Raw genomic sequence first — 19,621 nt, forward strand, 5'->3', positions numbered from 1 at the left:
CTGATAGTGGGTTGTGCTGCTCCTTTTTTGGGGGTAAATAATTGCAATTTTGGTGCTTCTCTGAGGGCTGATAGTGGGGTTGTGCTGCTCCTTTTTTTGGGGGTAAATAATTGCAATTTTGGTGCTTCTCTGAGGGCTGATAGTGGGGTTGTGCTGCTCCTTTTTTTGGGGTAAATAATTGCAATTTTGGTGCTTCTCCGAGGGCTGATAGTGGGGTTGTGCTGCTCCTTTTTTTGGGGGTAAATAATTGCAATTTTGGTGCTTCTCACGAGTATTCCGAAGGGCTGATAGTGGGGTTGTGCTGCTCCTTTTTTGGGGGTAAATAATTGCAATTTTGGTGCTTCTCTGAGGGCTGATAGTGGGGTTGTGCTGCTCCTTTTTTTGGGGTAAATAATTGCAATTTTGGTGCTTCTCTGAGGGCTGATAGTGGGGTTGTGCTGCTCCTTTTTTTGGGGTAAATAATTGCAATTTTGGTGCTTCTCTGAGGGCTGATAGTGGGGTTGTGCTGCTCCTTTTTTGGGGTAAATAATTGCAATTTTGGTGCTTCTCTGAGGGCTGATAGTGGGGTTGTGCTGCTCCTTTTTTTGGGGTAAATAATTGCAATTTTGGTGCTTCTCCGAGGGCTGATAGTGGGGTTGTGCTGCTCCTTTTTTTGGGGGTAAATAATTGCAATTTTGGTGCTTCTCTGAGGGCTGATAGTGGGGTTGTGCTGCTCCTTTTTTTGGGGTAAATAATTGCAATTTTGGTGCTTCTCCGAGGGCTGATAGTGGGGTTGTGCTGCTCCTTTTTTGGGGGTAAATAATTGCAATTTTGGTGCTTCTCCGAGGGCTGATAGTGGGGTTGTGCTGCTCCTTTTTTTTGGGGTAAATAATTGCAATTTTGGTGCTTCTCTGAGGGCTGATAGTGGGGTTGTGCTGCTCCTTTTTTTGGGGTAAATAATTGCAATTTTGGTGCTTCTCCGAGGGCTGATAGTGGGGTTGTGCTGCTCCTTTTTTTGGGGTAAATAATTGCAATTTTGGTGCTTCTCCGAGGGCTGATAGTGGGGTTGTGCTGCTCCTTTTTTTGGGGTAAATAATTGCAATTTTGGTGCTTCTCTGAGGGCTGATAGTGGGGTTGTGCTGCTCCTTTTTTTGGGGTAAATAATTGCAATTTTGGTGCTTCTCCGAGGGCTGATAGTGGGGTTGTGCTGCTCCTTTTTTTTGGGTAAATAATTGCAATTTTGGTGCTTCTCTGAGGGCTGATAGTGGGGTTGTGCTGCTCCTTTTTTTTGGGGTAAATAATTGCAATTTTGGTGCTTCTCTGAGGGCTGATAGTGGGGTTGTGCTGCTCCTTTTTTGGGGTAAATAATTGCAATTTAGGTGCTTCTCTGAGGGCTGATAGTGAGGTTGTGCCACCCCGTTCTTTGGGGCAAATAAATGCAATTTAGGTGCTGGGATGTGGCTTCTCTGAGGGCTGATATGGAAGTTGGGCCACCCTGGGTTTTTTGGGGTAAAATCTGCCCCGTTAGGTGCTTTTACCTCCCGCTGGCCCCTGAATTCCTTTGCAGATTTATTTTTCAGCTAAATCACCCGAATTGGGTTAAAGGCCGGAGCTCGAGCGCCAGGACCCCGGTGTCCGGGTAATATTTAGGGGAAATTAATCCTCATTATCCTCCTTTTGGGGGGCGGGGCTTAGAGTGGGGGGACCCCCAGACACCGGGGTCACCCTTGGGGGGCGTGGGGGGGGTCCCCCAGATTCTGGGGTCACCCTCAGGGGGTTTGGGGGGACCCCCAGATGCTGGGGTCACTGTGGGGGGACCCCCAGACACTGGTTTCACCCTGAAGGGGTATGGGGGGACCCCCAGATGCCGGGGTCACCCTGGGGGGTGTGTGGTGGGACCCCCAGATTCTGGGGTCACCCTGGGGGGGGGCGTGGGGGGACCCCCAGACGCTGATGTCACCCTGGGGGGGGTGTGGGGGGACCCCCAGACACCGGGGTCACCCTGGAGGGGGTGTGGGGGGACCCCCAGATGCCGGGGTCACCCTCAGGGGGTGTGTGGTGGGACCCCCAGATGCTGAGGTCACTGTGGGGGGACCCCCAGACACTGGTGTCACACTGAAGGGGTGTGGGGGGTCCCCCAGATTCTGGGGTCACCCTCAGGGGGTTTGGGGGGACCCCCAGATTCTGGGGTCACCCTGGGGGGGGCGTGGGGGCCCCCCAGACACCGGGGTCACCCTGGAGGGGGTGTGGGGGGTCCCCCAGATTCTGGGGTCACCCTCAGGGGGTTTGGGGGGACCCCCAGATGCTGGGGTCACCCTGGGGGGGGGGTGTGGGGGGTCCCCCAGATTCTGGGGTCACCCTGGAGGGCGTTGTGGGGACACCCCCAGACGCTGGTGTCACCCTGAAGGGGTGTGGGGGGTCCCCCAGATTCTGGGGTCCCCTCAGGGGGGGGCGTGAGGGACAAGGGTCGATACCGACCGTCAACGTTGCGATGAGGTTTTATTGGGATTAAATAAATAGCGTCCGGGTGGGGGATCTCGACGGTTTGGGGGGGGTTCCTGTCCCCCCCCCCCCCCCCCCTTTCCCCGTCCCCACTGGCCCCGGGGGGACCCGGGTGTCCCCGATTCCCGTCGCCCCTCAGACGCCGTCCTTGGCCTTGGTGGTGCTCAGGGGGACGGTGACCTCCTCGTCCTTGAGGTGACGCCCTCTGTGCCTGGAGCGGGGCGAGAGAAACCCCCAAACCTTCAGCCGTTCTCCCCAAAACCTTCGCCTCGTCTCACCCCAAAATTTTAGTCCATTCTCACCCCAAATCCTTCATCCCAACCCCAAAACTTTTGTCCCTTCCCGCCCCAGAACCTTTGTGCTTCACCCCAAAAATCTTGGTCCCTTCTCACCCCAAAACCTTTGTTCCCACCCCAAAACCTTCATCCCTTCTCACCCCCAAATCCTCACCCCAAAATCCTCATTTCACCCCAAAACCTTTGTCCCAACCCCAAAAACTTCCTCCCTTTGCACCCTGAAACCGTCATCCCTCACCCCAAAACCTTCCGCACCCCAAAACCTTCATCCCTTCTCACCCCAAAATCCTTTGTCTCCACCCCAAAACTTTTGTCCCTTTTCACCCCAAAACCTTCATCCCTCACCCCAAAACTTTCATCCCTTCTCACCCCAAAATCCTTTCTCTCCATCCCACAACTTTTGTCCCTTTTCACCCCAAAACCTTCCGCACCCCAAAACTTTCATCCCTTCTCACCCCAAAATCCTTTCTCTCCATCCCACAACTTTTGTCCCTTTTCACCCCAAAACCTTCATCCCTCACCCCAAAAACCTTCATCCCTTCTCACCCCCAAACTTTTCGGATTCCTCCAAGGAATCTTGGGGCATTTCCCCCCACCCACCCCCCTTTGTGTCCACCACGAGTGGATGGGGGGCAAAAGGGGGTTCGGGGGGGGTGGGGGTGGCATGGTGGGGTGGCCCTGGGCCACCTGGCCGGGGGCTCCTCACCGTCGCTCGACGTCGCCGACGGTCTCGGGCAGGGGCGCGTCGCGGGTCTCGGGCAGGAAGCAGGTGGCCGCGGCCGAGACGATGGGGGCGGCCCCGTAGATGAGGAGGGGCAGCGGTGGGGCCACCTCGGCCAGCATGCGCACCAGCGGGGCCACCATCCCGCCCACGCGGGCCATCGTGCCCCCCAGCCCCATCCCCGTCTGCCTGCGCCGGGGAGAGGGAGGGGTGAGCGGGCAGGAGGGCGGATGGGAAGGGTGAGGGAGGGGCGGTGGGTGGGGGATGGATGGGGGATGGGTGACGGTTGGATGGGTGACGGATGGATGGGTGACGGATGGATGGGTGACGGATGGATGGGTGACGGATGGATGGGTGACGGATGGATGGTGGGTGACGGATGGATGGTGGGTGACGGAGGGATGGGTGACGGAGGGATGGGTGACGGAGGGATGGGTGACGGAGGGATGGTGGGTGACGGAGGGATGGGTGACGGAGGGATGGGTGACGGAGGGATGGGTGACGGAGGGATGGGTGACGGAGGGATGGGTGACGGAGGGATGGTGGGTGACGGAGGGATGGGTGACGGAGGGATGGTGGGTGACGGAGGGACGGGTGACGGAGGGACGGGTGACGGATGGGTGACGGGTGACGGATGGGTGACGGGTGACGGATGGGTGATGGACGATGGACGGGTGACGGATGGGTGACAGTTGGATGGGTGACGGGTGACGGATGATGGACGGATGGATGGATGGATGACGGATGGATGGATGGATGACGGATTGATGGATGGATGACGGATTGATGGGTGGGTGGTGGATGATGGGTGGGTGGTGGATGATGGGTGGGTGGTGGATGATGGGTGGGTGACGGATGATGGATGGGTGGTGGATGATGGGTGGGTGACGGATGATGGATGGGTGATGGATGGATGACGGGTGATTGATGGATGACGATGAGGAGGATGGATGAAGAGCCCGGGGGTGGGTCGCCCGGCGCTGCCCTGGTTTGAGGAGGGGCCGGGCGGTGCCTGGGCGGGGTTTGCGTGTCTGGACAAGGGGTGGGGCTGGAGGCCGTGTGCGGGGACAGACGGACGGACAGACAGTGGGGTGGGGGTGGGGGTGGGTGCCCCCCACCTGATGAGGGTGGGGAAGAGCTCCCCGGTGAAGATGTAGGCGCAGTTGAAGGAGGCGGCCAGGGAGCCCTTGCCCAGCACGGCCAGCGCCATGCGCAGCAGCCGCAGCTCTGGGGGGAGATGGAGGGGGAGGGAGGGGGGCTGCCTCCAGCCCCTCCCCCCCAGCCCCACAACCACCCACCCGTGGGCCCTCCCTCCCCCCCAGTCCCTCCAGTGACCCCCCGGCCTCCTCCCTCCAGCCTCCTGAACCCCAGCATCTCCCTCTCCTTCCTCCACCCCCTCGTCCTCCATCTCTCCATCCTCCATCCCATCATCCTCCACTCCCTTGTCCTCCCTCCCGCCATCCCTCCATCTCCTTGCCCTCCATCTCTCCATCCTCCACCCTCTAGTCCTCCATCCCTCCATCCCCTTGTCCTCCATCTTCTTGTCCTCCATCTCCCCACCTTCTTGTCCTCCCTCCCTCCATCCACCTCTCCATCTCTCCACCATCCCTCCATCTCCTTGTCCTCCATCTCTCCATCCTTCACCCCCTTGTCCTCCATCTCTCCGCCATCCCTCCATCCCCTTGTCCTCCATCTCTCCATCCTTCACCCCCTTGTCCTCCATCCAATCGTCCTCCATCTCCCCATCCCATTCTCCTCCCTCACTCCATCCACCTCTCCATCCCTCCATCCTTCACCCCCTTGTCCTCCATCTCTCCGCCATCCCTCCATCTCCCCATCTCTCCACCTTCTTGTCCTCCTTTCCTCCATCCTCTTCTCCATCCCTCCCGCCATCCCTCTATCCCCTTGTCTTCCATCTCCCCATCCCCTTCTCCTCCCTCCCTCCCGGCACCCACCCGTTGGCACAACGATGTTGGCGAGGATGCAGATGCCGGCGAGCGCCAAGGAGCCCCCTTGGGCCACTCGCCGGCCCACGCAGCTGATGACCAGCACCGAGGCCAACTTGGCCGGGATGTCCACGGCCCCGAAGACCAGCTGGCTCAGGTAGATGTTCACCCCGAAGCCCTGCAGGTCCATGGCCAGCCCATAATAGGCGAAGCTGGTGGAGAACCTGCCACCAAAACCCAACGGTTCAACACAAAACCCGCCAGGCACGGACAAACGGGGATCAACAAGGTGTCGGTTGACCCTAAAAAGGTGAAGTTTGGCCCCAAAAAGGTGGGTTTGTCACTTAAAAAGTGGGGTTTGGCCCCTAAAAGGTGAGATTTGGCCCGAAAAAGATGAGGTTTGGCCCCTGAAAGGTGGGATTTGGCCCAAAAAAGATGAGATTTGGCCCCTGAAAATTGGATTTGTCACCTAAAAAGTGAGGTTTGACTCCAAAAAGATGAGGTTTGGCCCCTAAAACGTGGGATTTGGCCCAAAAAAGGTGGGTTTGTCACCCAAAAAGATGAGGTTTGACCCCAAAAGGGTGGGGTTTGTCACCTAAAAAGTTGGGTTTGACCCCAAAAAGATGAGGTTTGACGCCTAAAAGTTGGGTTTGTCACCTAAAAAGCGGGGTTTGTCCCCAAAAAGTTGAGGTTTGGCCCCTAAAAACGTGGAGTTTGGCTCCTAAAGGTGGGGTTTGACCCTCAAAAGGTGGGGTTTGTCCCCAAAAAGTTGAGGTTTGATCCCCAAAACGTGGGGTTTGGCTCCTAAAATGTGGGGTTTGTCCCCGAAAAGGTGAGGTTTGACCCCCAAAAGGTGAGGTTTGACCCCAAAAAGGTGAGGTTTGTCCCCAAAACGTGGGGTTTGGCTCCTAAAGGTGAGGTTTTGACCCAAAAAGATGAAGTTTGGACCCCAAAAAGCTGGGTTTATCCGCCAAAAGGTGAGTTCAAACGCCTAAAATGTGGGGTTTGACCCCCAAAATACAGCTTTTGCCCCAAAATGTGCAGTTCGACCCCCCAAAAAGATGGGTTTTTTTGTCACAAAATCTGGGTTTTTTTGCCCCGAAACCCGGCCCCACTTGCCAGACGAAGGAGACGCCGCAGGAGACGATCCTCATCCCGGGGGTACGGACCAGGGCCGCCAGGGACCCCCCCGGCAGCGGCGCCTCCCGCTGCACCAATCCCCGCAGCACCTGCGGGAAGGGGGATCTGGGGGGGATCCCGGAGGGATCTCGGGGGGATCCAGGGGGCGGGTGGGGAGGGATCCCCGGGGAAATCTTGGGGTGAAGGCGGTGGGATCCTGGAAAAAGGCCAGTGGGGAATCGCGGGCCGAGGAGGGGGGGGGGGGGGATCCAGGGGATGGGGTTGGGGGGATCTGGGGGGGATCAAGTGGATCCAGGAGGGCAAAAAGGGGGGTGGGGGGGGATCTGGAGGGGATCAGAGGGATCTAGGAGGGATCTGAGGGGTGTTGGGGGGATCTGGGGGGATCCAGGAGGGCAAAAAGGGGTTCAGGGGGGGATCTGGAGGGATCTAGGAAGGATCAGAGGGGTGTTGGGGGGATCCGGGAGGGATTGGAGGGATCCAGGAGGGCAAAAAGGGGTTCGGGGGGGATCTGGAGGGATCAGAGGGATCTAGGAGGGATCCGAGGGGTGTTGGGGGGGATCCAGGAGGGATTGGAGGGATCCAGGAGGGCAAAAAGGGGTTCGGGGGGGGATCTGGAGGGGATCAGAGGGATCTAGGAGGGATCTGAGGGGTGTTGGGGGGATCTGGGGGGATCCAGGAGGGCAAAAAGGGGTTCAGGGGGGGATCTGGAGGGATCTAGGAAGGATCAGAGGGGTGTTGGGGGGATCCGGGAGGGATTGGAGGGATCCAGGAGGGCAAAAAGGGGTTCGGGGGGGATCTGGAGGGATCAGAGGGATCTAGGAGGGATCTGAGGGGTGTTTGGGGGATCTAGGAGGGCAAAAAGGGGTTCGGGGGGGATCTGGAGGGGATCAGAGGGATCTAGGAGGGATCTGAGGGGTGTTTGGGGGATCTAGGAGGGCAAAAAGGGGTTCGGGGGGGATCTGGAGGGGATCAGAGGGATCTAGGAGGGATCTGAGGGGTGTTTGGGGGATCTAGGAGGGCAAAAAGGGGTTCGGGGGGATCTGGAGGGGATCAGAGGGATCTAGGAGGGATCCGAGGGGTGTTTGGGGGATCTAGGAGGGCAAAAAGGGGTTCGGGGGGGGATCTGGAGGGGATCAGAGGGATCTAGGAGGGATCTGAGGGGTGTTGGGGGATCTGGGAGGGATTGGAGGGATCCAGGAGGGCAAAAAGGGGTTCGGGGGGGATCTGGAGGGGATCAGAGGGATCTAGGAGGGATCCGAGGGGTGTTGGGGGGGATCCAGGAGGGATTGGAGGGATCCAGGAGGGCAAAAAGGGGTTCGGGGGGGATCTGGAGGGATCAGAGGGATCTAGGAGGGATCCGAGGGGTGTTTGGGGGATCTAGGAGGGCAAAAAGGGGTTCGGGGGGGGATCTGGAGGGGATCAGAGGGATCTAGGAGGGATCTGAGGGGTGTTTGGGGGATCTAGGAGGGCAAAAAGGGGTTCGGGGGGGATCTGGAGGGGATCAGAGGGATCTAGGAGGGATCTGAGGGGTGTTTGGGGGATCCAGGAGGGATTGGAGGGATCCATGAGGGCAAAAAGGGGTTCGGGGGGGATCTGGAGGGGATCAGAGGGATTAGGAGGGATCCGAGGGGTGTTGGGGGGATCTGGGGGGATCCAGGAGGGCAAAAAGGGGTTCAGGGGGGGATCTGGAGGGATCTAGGAAGGATCAGAGGGGTGTTGGGGGGATCCGGGAGGGATTGGAGGGATCCAGGAGGGCAAAAAGGGGTTCGGGGGGGATCTGGAGGGATCAGAGGGATCTAGGAGGGATCTGAGGGGTGTTTGGGGGATCTAGGAGGGCAAAAAGGGGTTCGGGGGGGATCTGGAGGGGATCAGAGGGATCTAGGAGGGATCTGAGGGGTGTTTGGGGGATCTAGGAGGGCAAAAAGGGGTTCGGGGGGGATCTGGAGGGGATCAGAGGGATCTAGGAGGGATCTGAGGGGTGTTTGGGGGATCTAGGAGGGCAAAAAGGGGTTCGGGGGGATCTGGAGGGGATCAGAGGGATCTAGGAGGGATCCGAGGGGTGTTTGGGGATCTAGGAGGGCAAAAAGGGGTTCGGGGGGGGATCTGGAGGGGATCAGAGGGATCTAGGAGGGATCTGAGGGGTGTTGGGGGGATCTGGGAGGGATTGGAGGGATCCAGGAGGGCAAAAAGGGGTTCGGGGGGGATCTGGAGGGGATCAGAGGGATCTAGGAGGGATCCGAGGGGTGTTGGGGGGGATCCAGGAGGGATTGGAGGGATCCAGGAGGGCAAAAAGGGGTTCGGGGGGGATCTGGAGGGATCAGAGGGATCTAGGAGGGATCCGAGGGGTGTTTGGGGGATCTAGGAGGGCAAAAAGGGGTTCGGGGGGGGATCTGGAGGGGATCAGAGGGATCTAGGAGGGATCTGAGGGGTGTTTGGGGGATCTAGGAGGGCAAAAAGGGGTTCGGGGGGGATCTGGAGGGGATCAGAGGGATCTAGGAGGGATCTGAGGGGTGTTTGGGGGATCCAGGAGGGATTGGAGGGATCCATGAGGGCAAAAAGGGGTTCGGGGGGGATCTGGAGGGGATCAGAGGGATTAGGAGGGATCCGAGGGGTGTTGGGGGGATCTAGGAGGGATCCGAGGGGTGTTGGGAGGGTTCTGGGGGATCTGGGGGGATCTAGGAGGGCAAAAAGGGGTTCGGGGGGGGATCTGGAGGGGATCAGAGGGATCTAGGAGGGATCTGAGGGGTGCTGGGGGGATCTGGGAGGGATTGGAGGGATCCATGAGGGCAAAAAGGGGGGGGGGGGATCTGGAAGGGATTGGAGGATTTGGGGGGGGGTGTCCAGATGTGATCAGAGGGATCTAGGAGAGCTCAGAGGGGTGTTGGGAAGGTTCTGGGGGATCTGGGGGGATCTGGAGGGGATCAGAGTGATCGGGGGGGGCTAAAAGAGGTCGGGGGGGGATCCAGGTGATCTGGGGGGATCGGGAGGGAACTAAAGGGGGATCAGAGGGATCTACGGGGGATAGAGGGGGGTCGGGGGGGGGGGGAGATCGAGGCCGAGAGGAAACTGGGGGGGGGGTCTAAGGGGGTGCTGGAAGGATTTGGGGGGATCTAATGAGATCGAGGGTCGGGACGCGGGGCCGGAGGGGCCGATCCAAGGGCACTTGGCGAGGGGGGGGGAGGATTATGGGGCAAATCACAGAGATTTGGGTGGGGGGGGTGTGTGTCCCCCCCGTCACCTCCTCGCTGAGCTTGTCCCCCTCCTCCTTCCTCCCGTTGACGCGGGCGACTTTGCGGAGCCCCTCGAGGGCCAGGTCGGGTCTCCCCGAAATCACTTGCCAACGGGCCGACTCCACAAAGAGCCTTTTTTTTTTTGGGGGACACACACACACACAGAGAGGGGTTTTAGGGGTGTCTCAGCACCCCCCAAACCCCCCCCCCCTTTCCTCAAGCGATGAGTTTCGGCCCGTACCAGGAGTAGAGGAAGAAGAGGAAGAAGGGGAGGGAGACGGCGAGCTGGAGCCAGCGCCAGTGGGGGAGGCCGAAGGCTACCGCCGCCAGCACGAACTGGCCCAGGGTGTAGCAGTAGCCGTTGACGGTGCCCACCACGGCCCGCGCCTCCGTCGGGATCCACTCCATGCCTGGATGGCGCGGGGAGGTAAGGAACTGGGGGGTGTCTGTTTCATGGGATGGGGCGTAACTGGGAGTTTCATGGGGGTGGGGGAGTGGGAGATAACTGGGGGTCAAGGGTGGGGTTGGGAACACCCCCCAGTGGGTTATTGGGGAGCTGGGGACCCCCCCCTGTGGGTCAGTTGGGGACTGGGGACCCCCCCCTGTGGGTCAGTTGGGGACTGGGACCCCCCAATGGGTCAGTGGGGAGCTGGGGACCCCCCCTGTGGGTCAGTTGGGGACTGGGGACCTCCCTGTGGGTCAGGGGTGGGACTGGGATCCCCCCCCCCGTGGGTCGGTGGGGGACTGGGACCCCCCCCGTGGGTCAGTGGGGAGCTGGGGACCCCCCTGTGGGTCAGTTGGGGACTGGGGACCTCCCTGTGGGTCAGGGGTGGGACTGGGATCCCCCCCCCCGTGGGTCGGTGGGGGACTGGGACCCCCCCCGTGGGTCAGTGGGGAGCTGGGGACCCCCCTGTGGGTCAAGGGTGGATTTGGGGACCCCCCAATGGGTCAGTGGGGAGCTGGGGACCCCCCTGTGGGTCAGGGGTGGGACTGGGACCCCCCAATGGGTCAGTGGGGAGCTGGGGACCCCCCTGTGGGTCAGGGGTGGGACTGGGACCCCCCAATGGGTCAGTGGGGAGCTGGGGACCCCCCTGTGGGTCAAGGATGGGGTTGGGGTCCCCCCCAGGGGTCAGTGAGGGGCTGGGGACCCCCCCCATGGGTCAATGAGGATGTGGTTGGATTTGGGGACACCCCCCCGTGGGTCCGTGGGGATGGGGTTGGATCTGGGGACCCCCCCAGGGGAGTTGGGGTCCCCCTCGGGGGCGCTCACAGAGGGAGGCGGAGTTGAGGGACACCCCGGCCATGGCCAGACCCGCCAGCAGCCGCCCCAGGCAGTAGAGCCCGAAGGTGGGGGCGGCCGCCGTGGCGGCCCCCGTCACCCCCAGCTGCAGGTAACACCAGCTCAGCAGCGCCCGGCGCCCGAACCTGCGGGACACGGGGCACTGGGGGCACTGGGAGGGGGCACTGGGAGTGCTGGGGTGCTGCTAGGGGGCACTGGGAGCACTGGGAGGAGGTGCTGGGGCACTAGGGTGCTGCTATGGGGCACTGGGGGCACTGGGAGGAGGTGCTGGGGGCACTAAGATGCTGCTATGGGGCACTGGGGGCACTGGGATGCCACTATGGGGCACTGGGAGCACTGGGACAGAGCACTGGGAGAGCTGGGGTGCTGCTATGGGGCACTGGGAGCACTGGAAGGGGGCACTGGGAGTGCTGGGGTGCTGCTATGGGGCACTGGGGGCACTGGGAGGGGGCCCTGGGGTGCTGCTATGGGGCACTGGGAGCACTGGAAGGGGGCACTGGGAGTGCTGGGGTGCTGCTATGGGGCACTGGGAGCACTGGGAAGAGGTGCTGGGGTGCTGCTATGGGGCAGTGGGAGCACTGGAAGGGGGTGCTGGGTGTGCTGGGGTGCTGCTATGGGGCACTGGGGGCCCTGGGATGCTGCTATGGGGCACTGGGGGCACTGGGAGGGGGCGATGGGGGCACTAAGATGCCGCTATGGGGCACTGGGGGCCCTGGGATGCCGCTATGGGGCATTGGGAGCACTGGGACAGAGCACTGGGAGAGCTGGGGTGCTGCTATGGGGCACTGGGAGCACTGGGACAGAGCACTGGGAGAGCTGGGGTGCTGCTATGGGGCACTGGGGGCACTGGGAGGGGGCGATGGGGGCACTAAGATGCTGCTATGGGGCACTGGGAGCACTGGGATGCCGCTATGGGGCACTGGGAGCACTGGGACAGAGCACTGGGAGAGCTGGGGTGCTGCTATGGGGCACTGGGAGCACTGGGACAGAGCACTGGGAGAGGTGGGGTCCTGCTATGGGGCAGTGGGAGCACTGGAAGGGGGTGCTGGGTGTGCTGGGGTGCTGCTATGGGGCACTGGGAGCACTGGGAGGGGGCGCTGGGGGCATTGGGGTCATGGGATGCCACTATAGGGAACTGGGGGCACTGGGATGCTGCTGTGAGGCACTGGGAGCACTGGGAGGGGGCACTGGAGGCTCAGGGATGGGGGAGATACGGGGCACTGGGAATTCTGGGACAGGGAACGGTGGCACTGGGAATACTGGGATGAGCGAGAGCAGCGCAGCCATACTGGGACACACCCCCCCTGGCCTGTAGCTACTGGGAACACTGGGACACCAGGGGTGGCCATGCCTGTCCCTTCCCCCTCCCTGTGACTTCCCCCTCCTCTCTCCCAGTTCCCTCCCAGTTCATCCCAGTTCATCCCAGTCCACCCACTTGTCGGAGAGGACCCCGAAGAGGCCGGAGCCCAGGAGGATCCCGGCCATGTAGAGGGACTGGGCCACCTGCCGCAGCCGCTTGGACTCGCACACCAGGTCCCACTGTAGCCACGAGGGGATGGGAGGGGCGGGGTCAACGCCAGCACGGCTGGGGGGGACCCCAAAACCCGGGGGGGGCGTGGCTCGGGGCGTGGCTCGGGGCGGGGCAACCCCCTCACCTCCGTAACGATGGTGTGAGCGAAGACGCCGTCGCCGTAGGTCCAACCGTCATGGCAGGGCTCGGTGGCCGCCTCGGTGGCCACGCCGTTGGCCGTGCTGGTGGCCACACTGTTGGCCATGACGTTGGCCGTGCCGGTGGCCACGCCGTTGGCCATACTGGTGGCCTTGACGGTGGTCACACTGTTGGCCATGACGTTGGCCACGCCGTTAGCCACACTGTTGACCACGCCCTTGACCGTACTGTTGGCCATTCCGTTGGCCATTCCGTTGGCCATTCCGTTGGCCATTCCGTTGGCCATGCCATTGGCCATTCCGTTGGCCGTACCGTTGGCCTCCAAGAGATGCCACTGGGGTTCCACGTAACGTCGGCAACTCTGGGGCCGCTGGTGGCCATCGGAGGGGATGGAGACGAGGAGCGGGACATCCCCGGTGCTGCCATTGGCCACGGGCCACCGAGGCTGGCAGTGGTGCTCGGGGACACCGGCGGTGAAGTTCTGCAGCAGGTTGTGGCTGGCTAACATGAGCAGCGGGATGGCTAGCGCGGCCACGTAGGTCACCTGGAAGCGGCCCATCCCCCCCAGGTGGGCTAGTAGCTCTACGAAGGTCATGGCGGGCGAGTGGAGCTGGAGGGGGCCGGGTCAACTGGGGGGGGAGGAGGAGGAGAAGAGGGTGAAGGATGGGCCAAGAGTTGGCCGAGGGGTGGCCAAGAGTTGGCCAAAGGGTGGCCAAGAGGTGACTGAGGGGTGGCCAAGTGTTGGCCGAGGGGTGGCCAAAGGGTGGCCAAGAGTTGGCCAAAGGGTGGCCAAGAGTTGGCCGAGGGGTGGCCAAGAGGTGACTGAGGGGTGGCCAAGTGTTGGCTGAGGGTTGGCCAAGACTTGGCCAAAGGGTGGCCAAGAGTTGGCCAAGGGGTGGCCAAGAGGTGACTGAGGGATGGCCAAGTGTTGGCTGAGGGTTGGCCAAAGGGTGGCCAAGAGTTGGCCGAGGGGTGGCCAAGAGGTGACTGAGGGGTGGCCAAGTGTTGGCTGAGGGGTGGCCAAGTGTTGGCTGAGGGTTGGCCAAGGGGTGGCCAAGAGTTGGCCAAAGGGTGGCCAAGAGTTGGCCAAGGGTTGGCCAAGTGTTGGCTGAGGGTTGGCCAAGGGGTGGCCAAGAGTTGGCCAAAGGGTGGCCAAGAGTTGGCCAAGGGGTGTCCAAGAGGTGACCAAGGGGTGGCCAAGTGTTGGCTGAGGGTTGGCCAAGGGGTGGCCAAGAGTTGGCCAAGGGTTGGCCGAGGGTTGGCTGAGGGTGGCCAAGGGGTGACCAAAGGGTGTCCAAGAGGTGGCCAACAGGTGGCTGAAGGGTGGCCAAGGATTGGCCAAGGGTTGGCTGAGGGGTGGCCAATGGGTGGCCGAGAGTTGGCCGAGGGTGGTTCGGGGGAAGGGGGAGTTGGCCAAGCCCCCTCCATTGATCACCTGATCAATGCCCGGTGACTGATTGGGCCGTTGATCTGCCGATCGCTCTGAGAGCCCCTCGGGGCCCCCGTCAATCTATCGAGACTGTTGATCTGTCAGCCTGTCAATCAATCGGTCAACCTGTCAATCAATCGATCAATCTACCGGCCCGTCTATCAATCAGGGTCACTATCAATCTATGGATCCCTATTGATCGGTTGGGGAGTCTATTGATCTGTCAGCCTGTCAATCAATCTGTCGGCCTGTCAATCAATCAATCAATTAATCTATCCATCAATCACTCAATCTATTAATCAGTCTGTCAATCTATCCATCAATTCCTCAATCCATTTATCTATCCATCAGTCTGTCAATCAATCAATCTATTAATTGTCTGTCAATCAATCAATCCATCAATCGCTCAATCTATTTATCCATCAATCAAGCAATCAGTCTGTCAATCAATCAATCAATCTATCGATCTAATCAACCGATCGATCGATCAATCTACCCACCTATCAATCAATCAATCAATCAGTGTCGCTGCCAATCTATTGACCGTTATTGACCTCTCAGGGTGTCTGTTGATCTCTCAGTCTCCCCATCCATCTGTCAGTCTGTCAATCAATCAATCAATCGATCGACCTATCGATCTATCAATCTATTGATTTAATCGATCTAATCGATCAATCTACCCGCCCGTCTATCAGTCAGGGTCACTATCAATCTACGGGTCCCTATTGATCGGTTGGGGTGTCTGTTGATCTGTCAGCCTGTCAATCAATCGATCGATCAATCAATCAATCGATCGATCTTATCAATCTACCCGCCCGTCTATCAATCTATCAGTGTCCCACCAATCTATCAATCATTATTGATCTCTCAGGGTGTCTATCAATGTGCCAGTCTCTCCGTCAATCTGTCAATCAATCAATCGATCGATCGATCAATCAACTATCAATCTATCGATCTAATCGATCAACTTACCCACCCGTCTGTCAGTCAGCGTCACTATCAATCAGCAGTGATTTATCGGGGTGTCTATTGATCGATCGATCGATCGGGGTATCAATCTATCGATCTCTTCATTTATCGATCCGATCAATCGATCTGTCAATCATTCGCTATTGATCTGTCGGGGAGTTGATCGATACATGGGGCTCCCCATCAGTCGGGCTCTCCAGCAATCAATCTATTGATCGATTTATCAATCTATTAATTTATCAATCTATTAATTTATCAATCTATTAATTTATCAATCTATTAATTTATCAATCTATTGATCTATTGATTTATCAATCTGTTGATCTATCGATTTATCGATCTATTGATCTATTGATTTATCAGTCTATTAATTTATCAATCTGTTGATCTATTGATCTATCGATTTATCAATCTATCGATTTAACAATCTGTTGATCTGTCAATCTATTGATTTATTAATATATTAATTTATCAATCTATCGATTTATCGATCTATTGATCTATCGATTTATCGATCTATTGATCTGTTGATCTATCCATCTATTGATCTATTAATTTATCAGTCTATTAATTTATCAATCTCTTGATCTATCGATTTATCAATCTATCGATTTATTGATTAATCTCTTGATCTATCAATCTATTCTTGATTTATCAATATGTTAATTTATCAATCTATTGATCTATCCATCTATTGATTTATCGATCTATTAATTTATCAATCTCTTGATGTATCAGTCTATGGATTTATCAATCTATTAATTTATCAATCTATTGATCTAGTGATTTATCAGTCTATTAATTTATCGATCTATTGATTTATCAGTCTATTAATTTATCAATCTATTGATCTATCGATCTATTAATTTATCAATCCATTGATTTATCGATCTATTGATTTATCGCTCGATCAATTTATCGATCTGTTGATCTATCGATCTATTGATTTATCAATCTATTGATCTATCGATCTATTAATTTATCAATCCGTTGATCTGTCGGTCTGTTGATTTATCGATCTATTGATTTATCGGTCTATTGATCTGTCGATCTACTGATCAACCCACCCACCAGTCTCTCAATCTCCGTCTCTCCCGATCAATCGCTGATTATTTATTTCTTGCTACCAGCTCTGCCCCCCCCCACCTCGTTATTGACCAATCAATCAATCAATCAGCCCCTCCCCACACCCCTCCATCCTACCAATCTCCCCACAGCTTCCTCCCTCCACCGCTCCCCCCCGATCAATCGATCCCGACCTGCTCTCGGGCTCCTCTTCCTCTCCCTGCCGCTCCCTCGGCCTCCGGCTCGCTCTGTCCGTCCGTCCGTCCCTCCCTCCCTCCCCCAGCCCCTCCCTCCCTCCCTCGGCCCCTCCCACCCTCACCCTTCCCCCCTCACCCAATCAATCAATCAATCGATCGATGATTTCTCTCCTCACCCGGCTGCCGGCTCCGCCTGCCCCCCTATTGGCGACTCCGCTTATCAATAAATTGATTTCTCCGCCAATCCGCGTCGGCCGATCGATCTCCCCTCCCTATCGATCCATCGATTGGTTTTCCCGCCGACCAATCCAGCGAGCCCCTTCGCTATTGATAAATTATCGATCTTCAGGTCAATTATCTCTATTATCCATAATGTGTTGCTCATTAATTAAGCCCATAATCTATTGATTAATTGGCTGCGTGTCTCCAGTACCGATAAATCGATCTAAAATCGATTCATTGATCGATCTGTTTGGTTTAAGATTTTTCTATTGATTTTTTAATTGATTTTTTTATTTTTTTAATCCATCAGTCTGATGACCTCCTTCCCTATCGATCCGTTGGATCAATATTGAATCAATAACGCTATTGGATCTCTTGCTCCATTTATTGATTCATAAATTATTGATCAACGTCTCAGCCTTAATCTATGGATCAATATTGGCCTATAATCTTCTCACTGATTGGTTGATTGACCTTGAATCCCTCTATCGATTGATCTATTGGTCTCTATTGATCAACCCGATGACTTATAACCTATTGGCCTATAATCGATCGATCAATATAGTGATCTTCATCTATTGGCTGCTCTGTCGGTCTTTATTGATCAATCTACCGAGCTTTAATCTCAGTATTGATCGGTCTATTGCCAAAGAATCCTTCTATTGATCAAGTATCGATCTTAATTTCTCTATTGATCAAGTTTTTTGACCTATAATCTTCCTATCGATCAGCCTTTCCCTCTATTGATCAATTTATCAAGATTTAATCTTTATTGATCAGTCTATTCCCACGTATTGATCAAGTATCGATCTTAATTTCTCTATTAATCAGTCTTTTCACCTATAATCTTCCTATCGATCAATCTTTCCCTCTATTGATCAATTTATCACGATTTAATCTTTATTGATCAGTCTATTCCCACATAATCCTTCTATTGATCAACTATTGATCTTAATTTCTCTATTGATCAGGTTTCTTGACTTATAATCTTCCTATCAATCAATCTTTCCCTCTATTGATCAATCTATCAAGATTTAATCTCTATTGATCAGTCTATTCCCACATAATCTTTCTATTGATCAACTATCGATCTTAATTTCTCTATTGATCAGGTTTCTTGACCTATAATCTTCCTATTGATCAATCTATCAAGATTTAATCTCCATTGATCAGTCTATTGCCACATAATCCTTCTATTGATCAATTATCGATCTTAATTTCTCTATTGATCAGGTTTCTTGACCTATAATCTTCCTATCGATCAATCTTTCCCTCTATTGATCAATCTATCAAGATTTAATCTCTATTGATCAGTCTATTGCCACATAATCCTTCTATTGATCAAGTATCGATTTTAATTTCTCTATTGATCAGTCTCTTCACCTATAATCTTCCTATCAATCGGTCTTTCCCTCTATTGATCAATCCATCGAGCTTTAATCTCTCTCTTGACCCACCCATTGGCCTCTCTCTCTCCCCCCCGATCAACACATTGATCTCTCTATTGATCCGCTCACCTGTCCGTCACTCCAGCTATCGCCCGACCTCTCCCAACACCAAATCCCGCTCTCCGGAGCCGTCTGCCGGCAGTTACCGCCCCTCGGCCTCGCAGCTGCCCATGGCCACAGCCTCAACCTCGGCCTTGGCCCCGCTCCTATTTAAAGCCACTCCAGGTCCCAGTTAACGTTTGACTCCGGTGGGACCAGATCCCGCTACGGGTCAGTGGAGACGGTCGTCAGGCGGAAATACCGGTGCCGGCCACGCCGGTCCCCAACCAGGGATGCCCGAGGGCTCCCTGCAGCCATCCCAACCTCTCCATCCTCTTCCTCACCGAGGAAGCCCCTGACCCCAGGTGGATGGGGAACCCCCTTCCCCAGCCCCCCCACCCCACCCCCCTGCCTTGTTTTCACCATCCATGGTGGATGATTTATGAAGCAAAGTCCCCGCAGGCCCTGAAGCGGCTCCCTGGGAGTCCCTTGGACCCCGGGCAGGAGGGCAGCGGGAGGCAGCGGAGCGTGAGCGGGACGTGGCAGCGACCGGGGGACTTGGGGGGCAGGTTGGGGGGCAGGGCAGGAGGCCTGGGTCCTCGCTGGCCAGGTGGTTGGAGAGGAGGGGGTGGGGTGGTTGGATGCTTGGATCTTTGGGGTCCAGAGATTCCTGGGACCCCTGGGCACCTGGATCCATGGATTCCGGGGTCCTTGGGATCCCTGGGCACCCAACGCCTGGATCTTTGGGATCTCTGGGCACCCAACGCCTGGATCTTTGGGATCCCTGGGAACCCAACACCTGGATCTATGGGATCCCTGGGAACCCAATGTCTGGATCTATTGGATCCCTGGATACTTGGGATCCCTGGGCACCCAACGCCTGGATCTTTGGGATCCCTGGGCACCCAACGCCTGGATCTTTGGGATCCCTGGATTCTTGGGATCCCTGGGCACCCAACGCCTGGATCTATGGGATCCCTGGGAACCCAACGCCTGGATCTATGGGATCCCTGGGAACCCAATGTCTGGATCTATTGGATCCCTGGATACTTGGGATCCCTGGGCACCCAACGCCTGGATCTTTGGGATCTCTGGGCACCCAACGCCTGGATCTTTGGGATCTCTGGATTCTTGGGATCCCTGGGCACCCAACGCCTGGATCTATGGGATCCCTGGGAACCCAACACCTGGATCTATGGGATCCCTGGGAACCCAATGTCTGGATCTATTGGATCCCTGGATACTTGGGATCCCTGGGCACCCAACGCCTGGATCTTTGGGATCCCTGGATTCTTGGGATCCCTGGGCACCCAACACCTGGATCTATGGGATCCCTGGGAACCCAATGTCTGGATCTATTGGATCCCTGGATACTTGGGATCCCTGGGCACCCAACGCCTGGATCTTTGGGATCCCTGGGCACCCAACGCCTGGATCTTTGGGATCCCTGGATTCTTGGGATCCCTGGG

The 19,621-nt window shown here is 56.8% G+C and overlaps 1 protein-coding gene across 2 annotated transcripts; it reads right to left on the reverse strand.

The window, feature by feature from the left end:
* Positions 1-2,578: 2,578 nt before the first annotated feature.
* On the reverse strand, positions 2,579-16,497 carry LOC141972363 (solute carrier family 22 member 6-like). Of its 2 annotated transcripts, none has more exons than XM_074930240.1 (12): positions 16,441-16,497; positions 14,219-14,318; positions 12,770-13,412; positions 12,550-12,653; positions 11,085-11,239; positions 10,056-10,224; positions 9,823-9,946; positions 6,564-6,673; positions 5,454-5,668; positions 4,617-4,725; positions 3,484-3,687; positions 2,579-2,686 (listed from the first exon to the last, which is right to left on the reverse strand). In XM_074930240.1, the coding sequence occupies exons 3-12, from the start codon at positions 13,376-13,378 to the stop codon at positions 2,617-2,619; spliced, it is 1,869 nt and encodes a 622-aa protein (XP_074786341.1). In that variant the 5' UTR covers positions 13,379-13,412; positions 14,219-14,318; positions 16,441-16,497; the 3' UTR covers positions 2,579-2,616. The 2 variants fall into 2 exon arrangements, with proteins under 2 accessions (XP_074786341.1, XP_074786340.1); XM_074930239.1 differs by having other exon boundaries at positions 2,581-2,692.
* Positions 16,498-19,621: the final 3,124 nt, after the last annotated feature.

This window comes from Athene noctua, chromosome 32 (assembly GCF_965140245.1).
Source record: "Athene noctua chromosome 32, bAthNoc1.hap1.1, whole genome shotgun sequence".
NCBI lineage: Eukaryota > Metazoa > Chordata > Aves > Strigiformes > Strigidae > Athene > Athene noctua.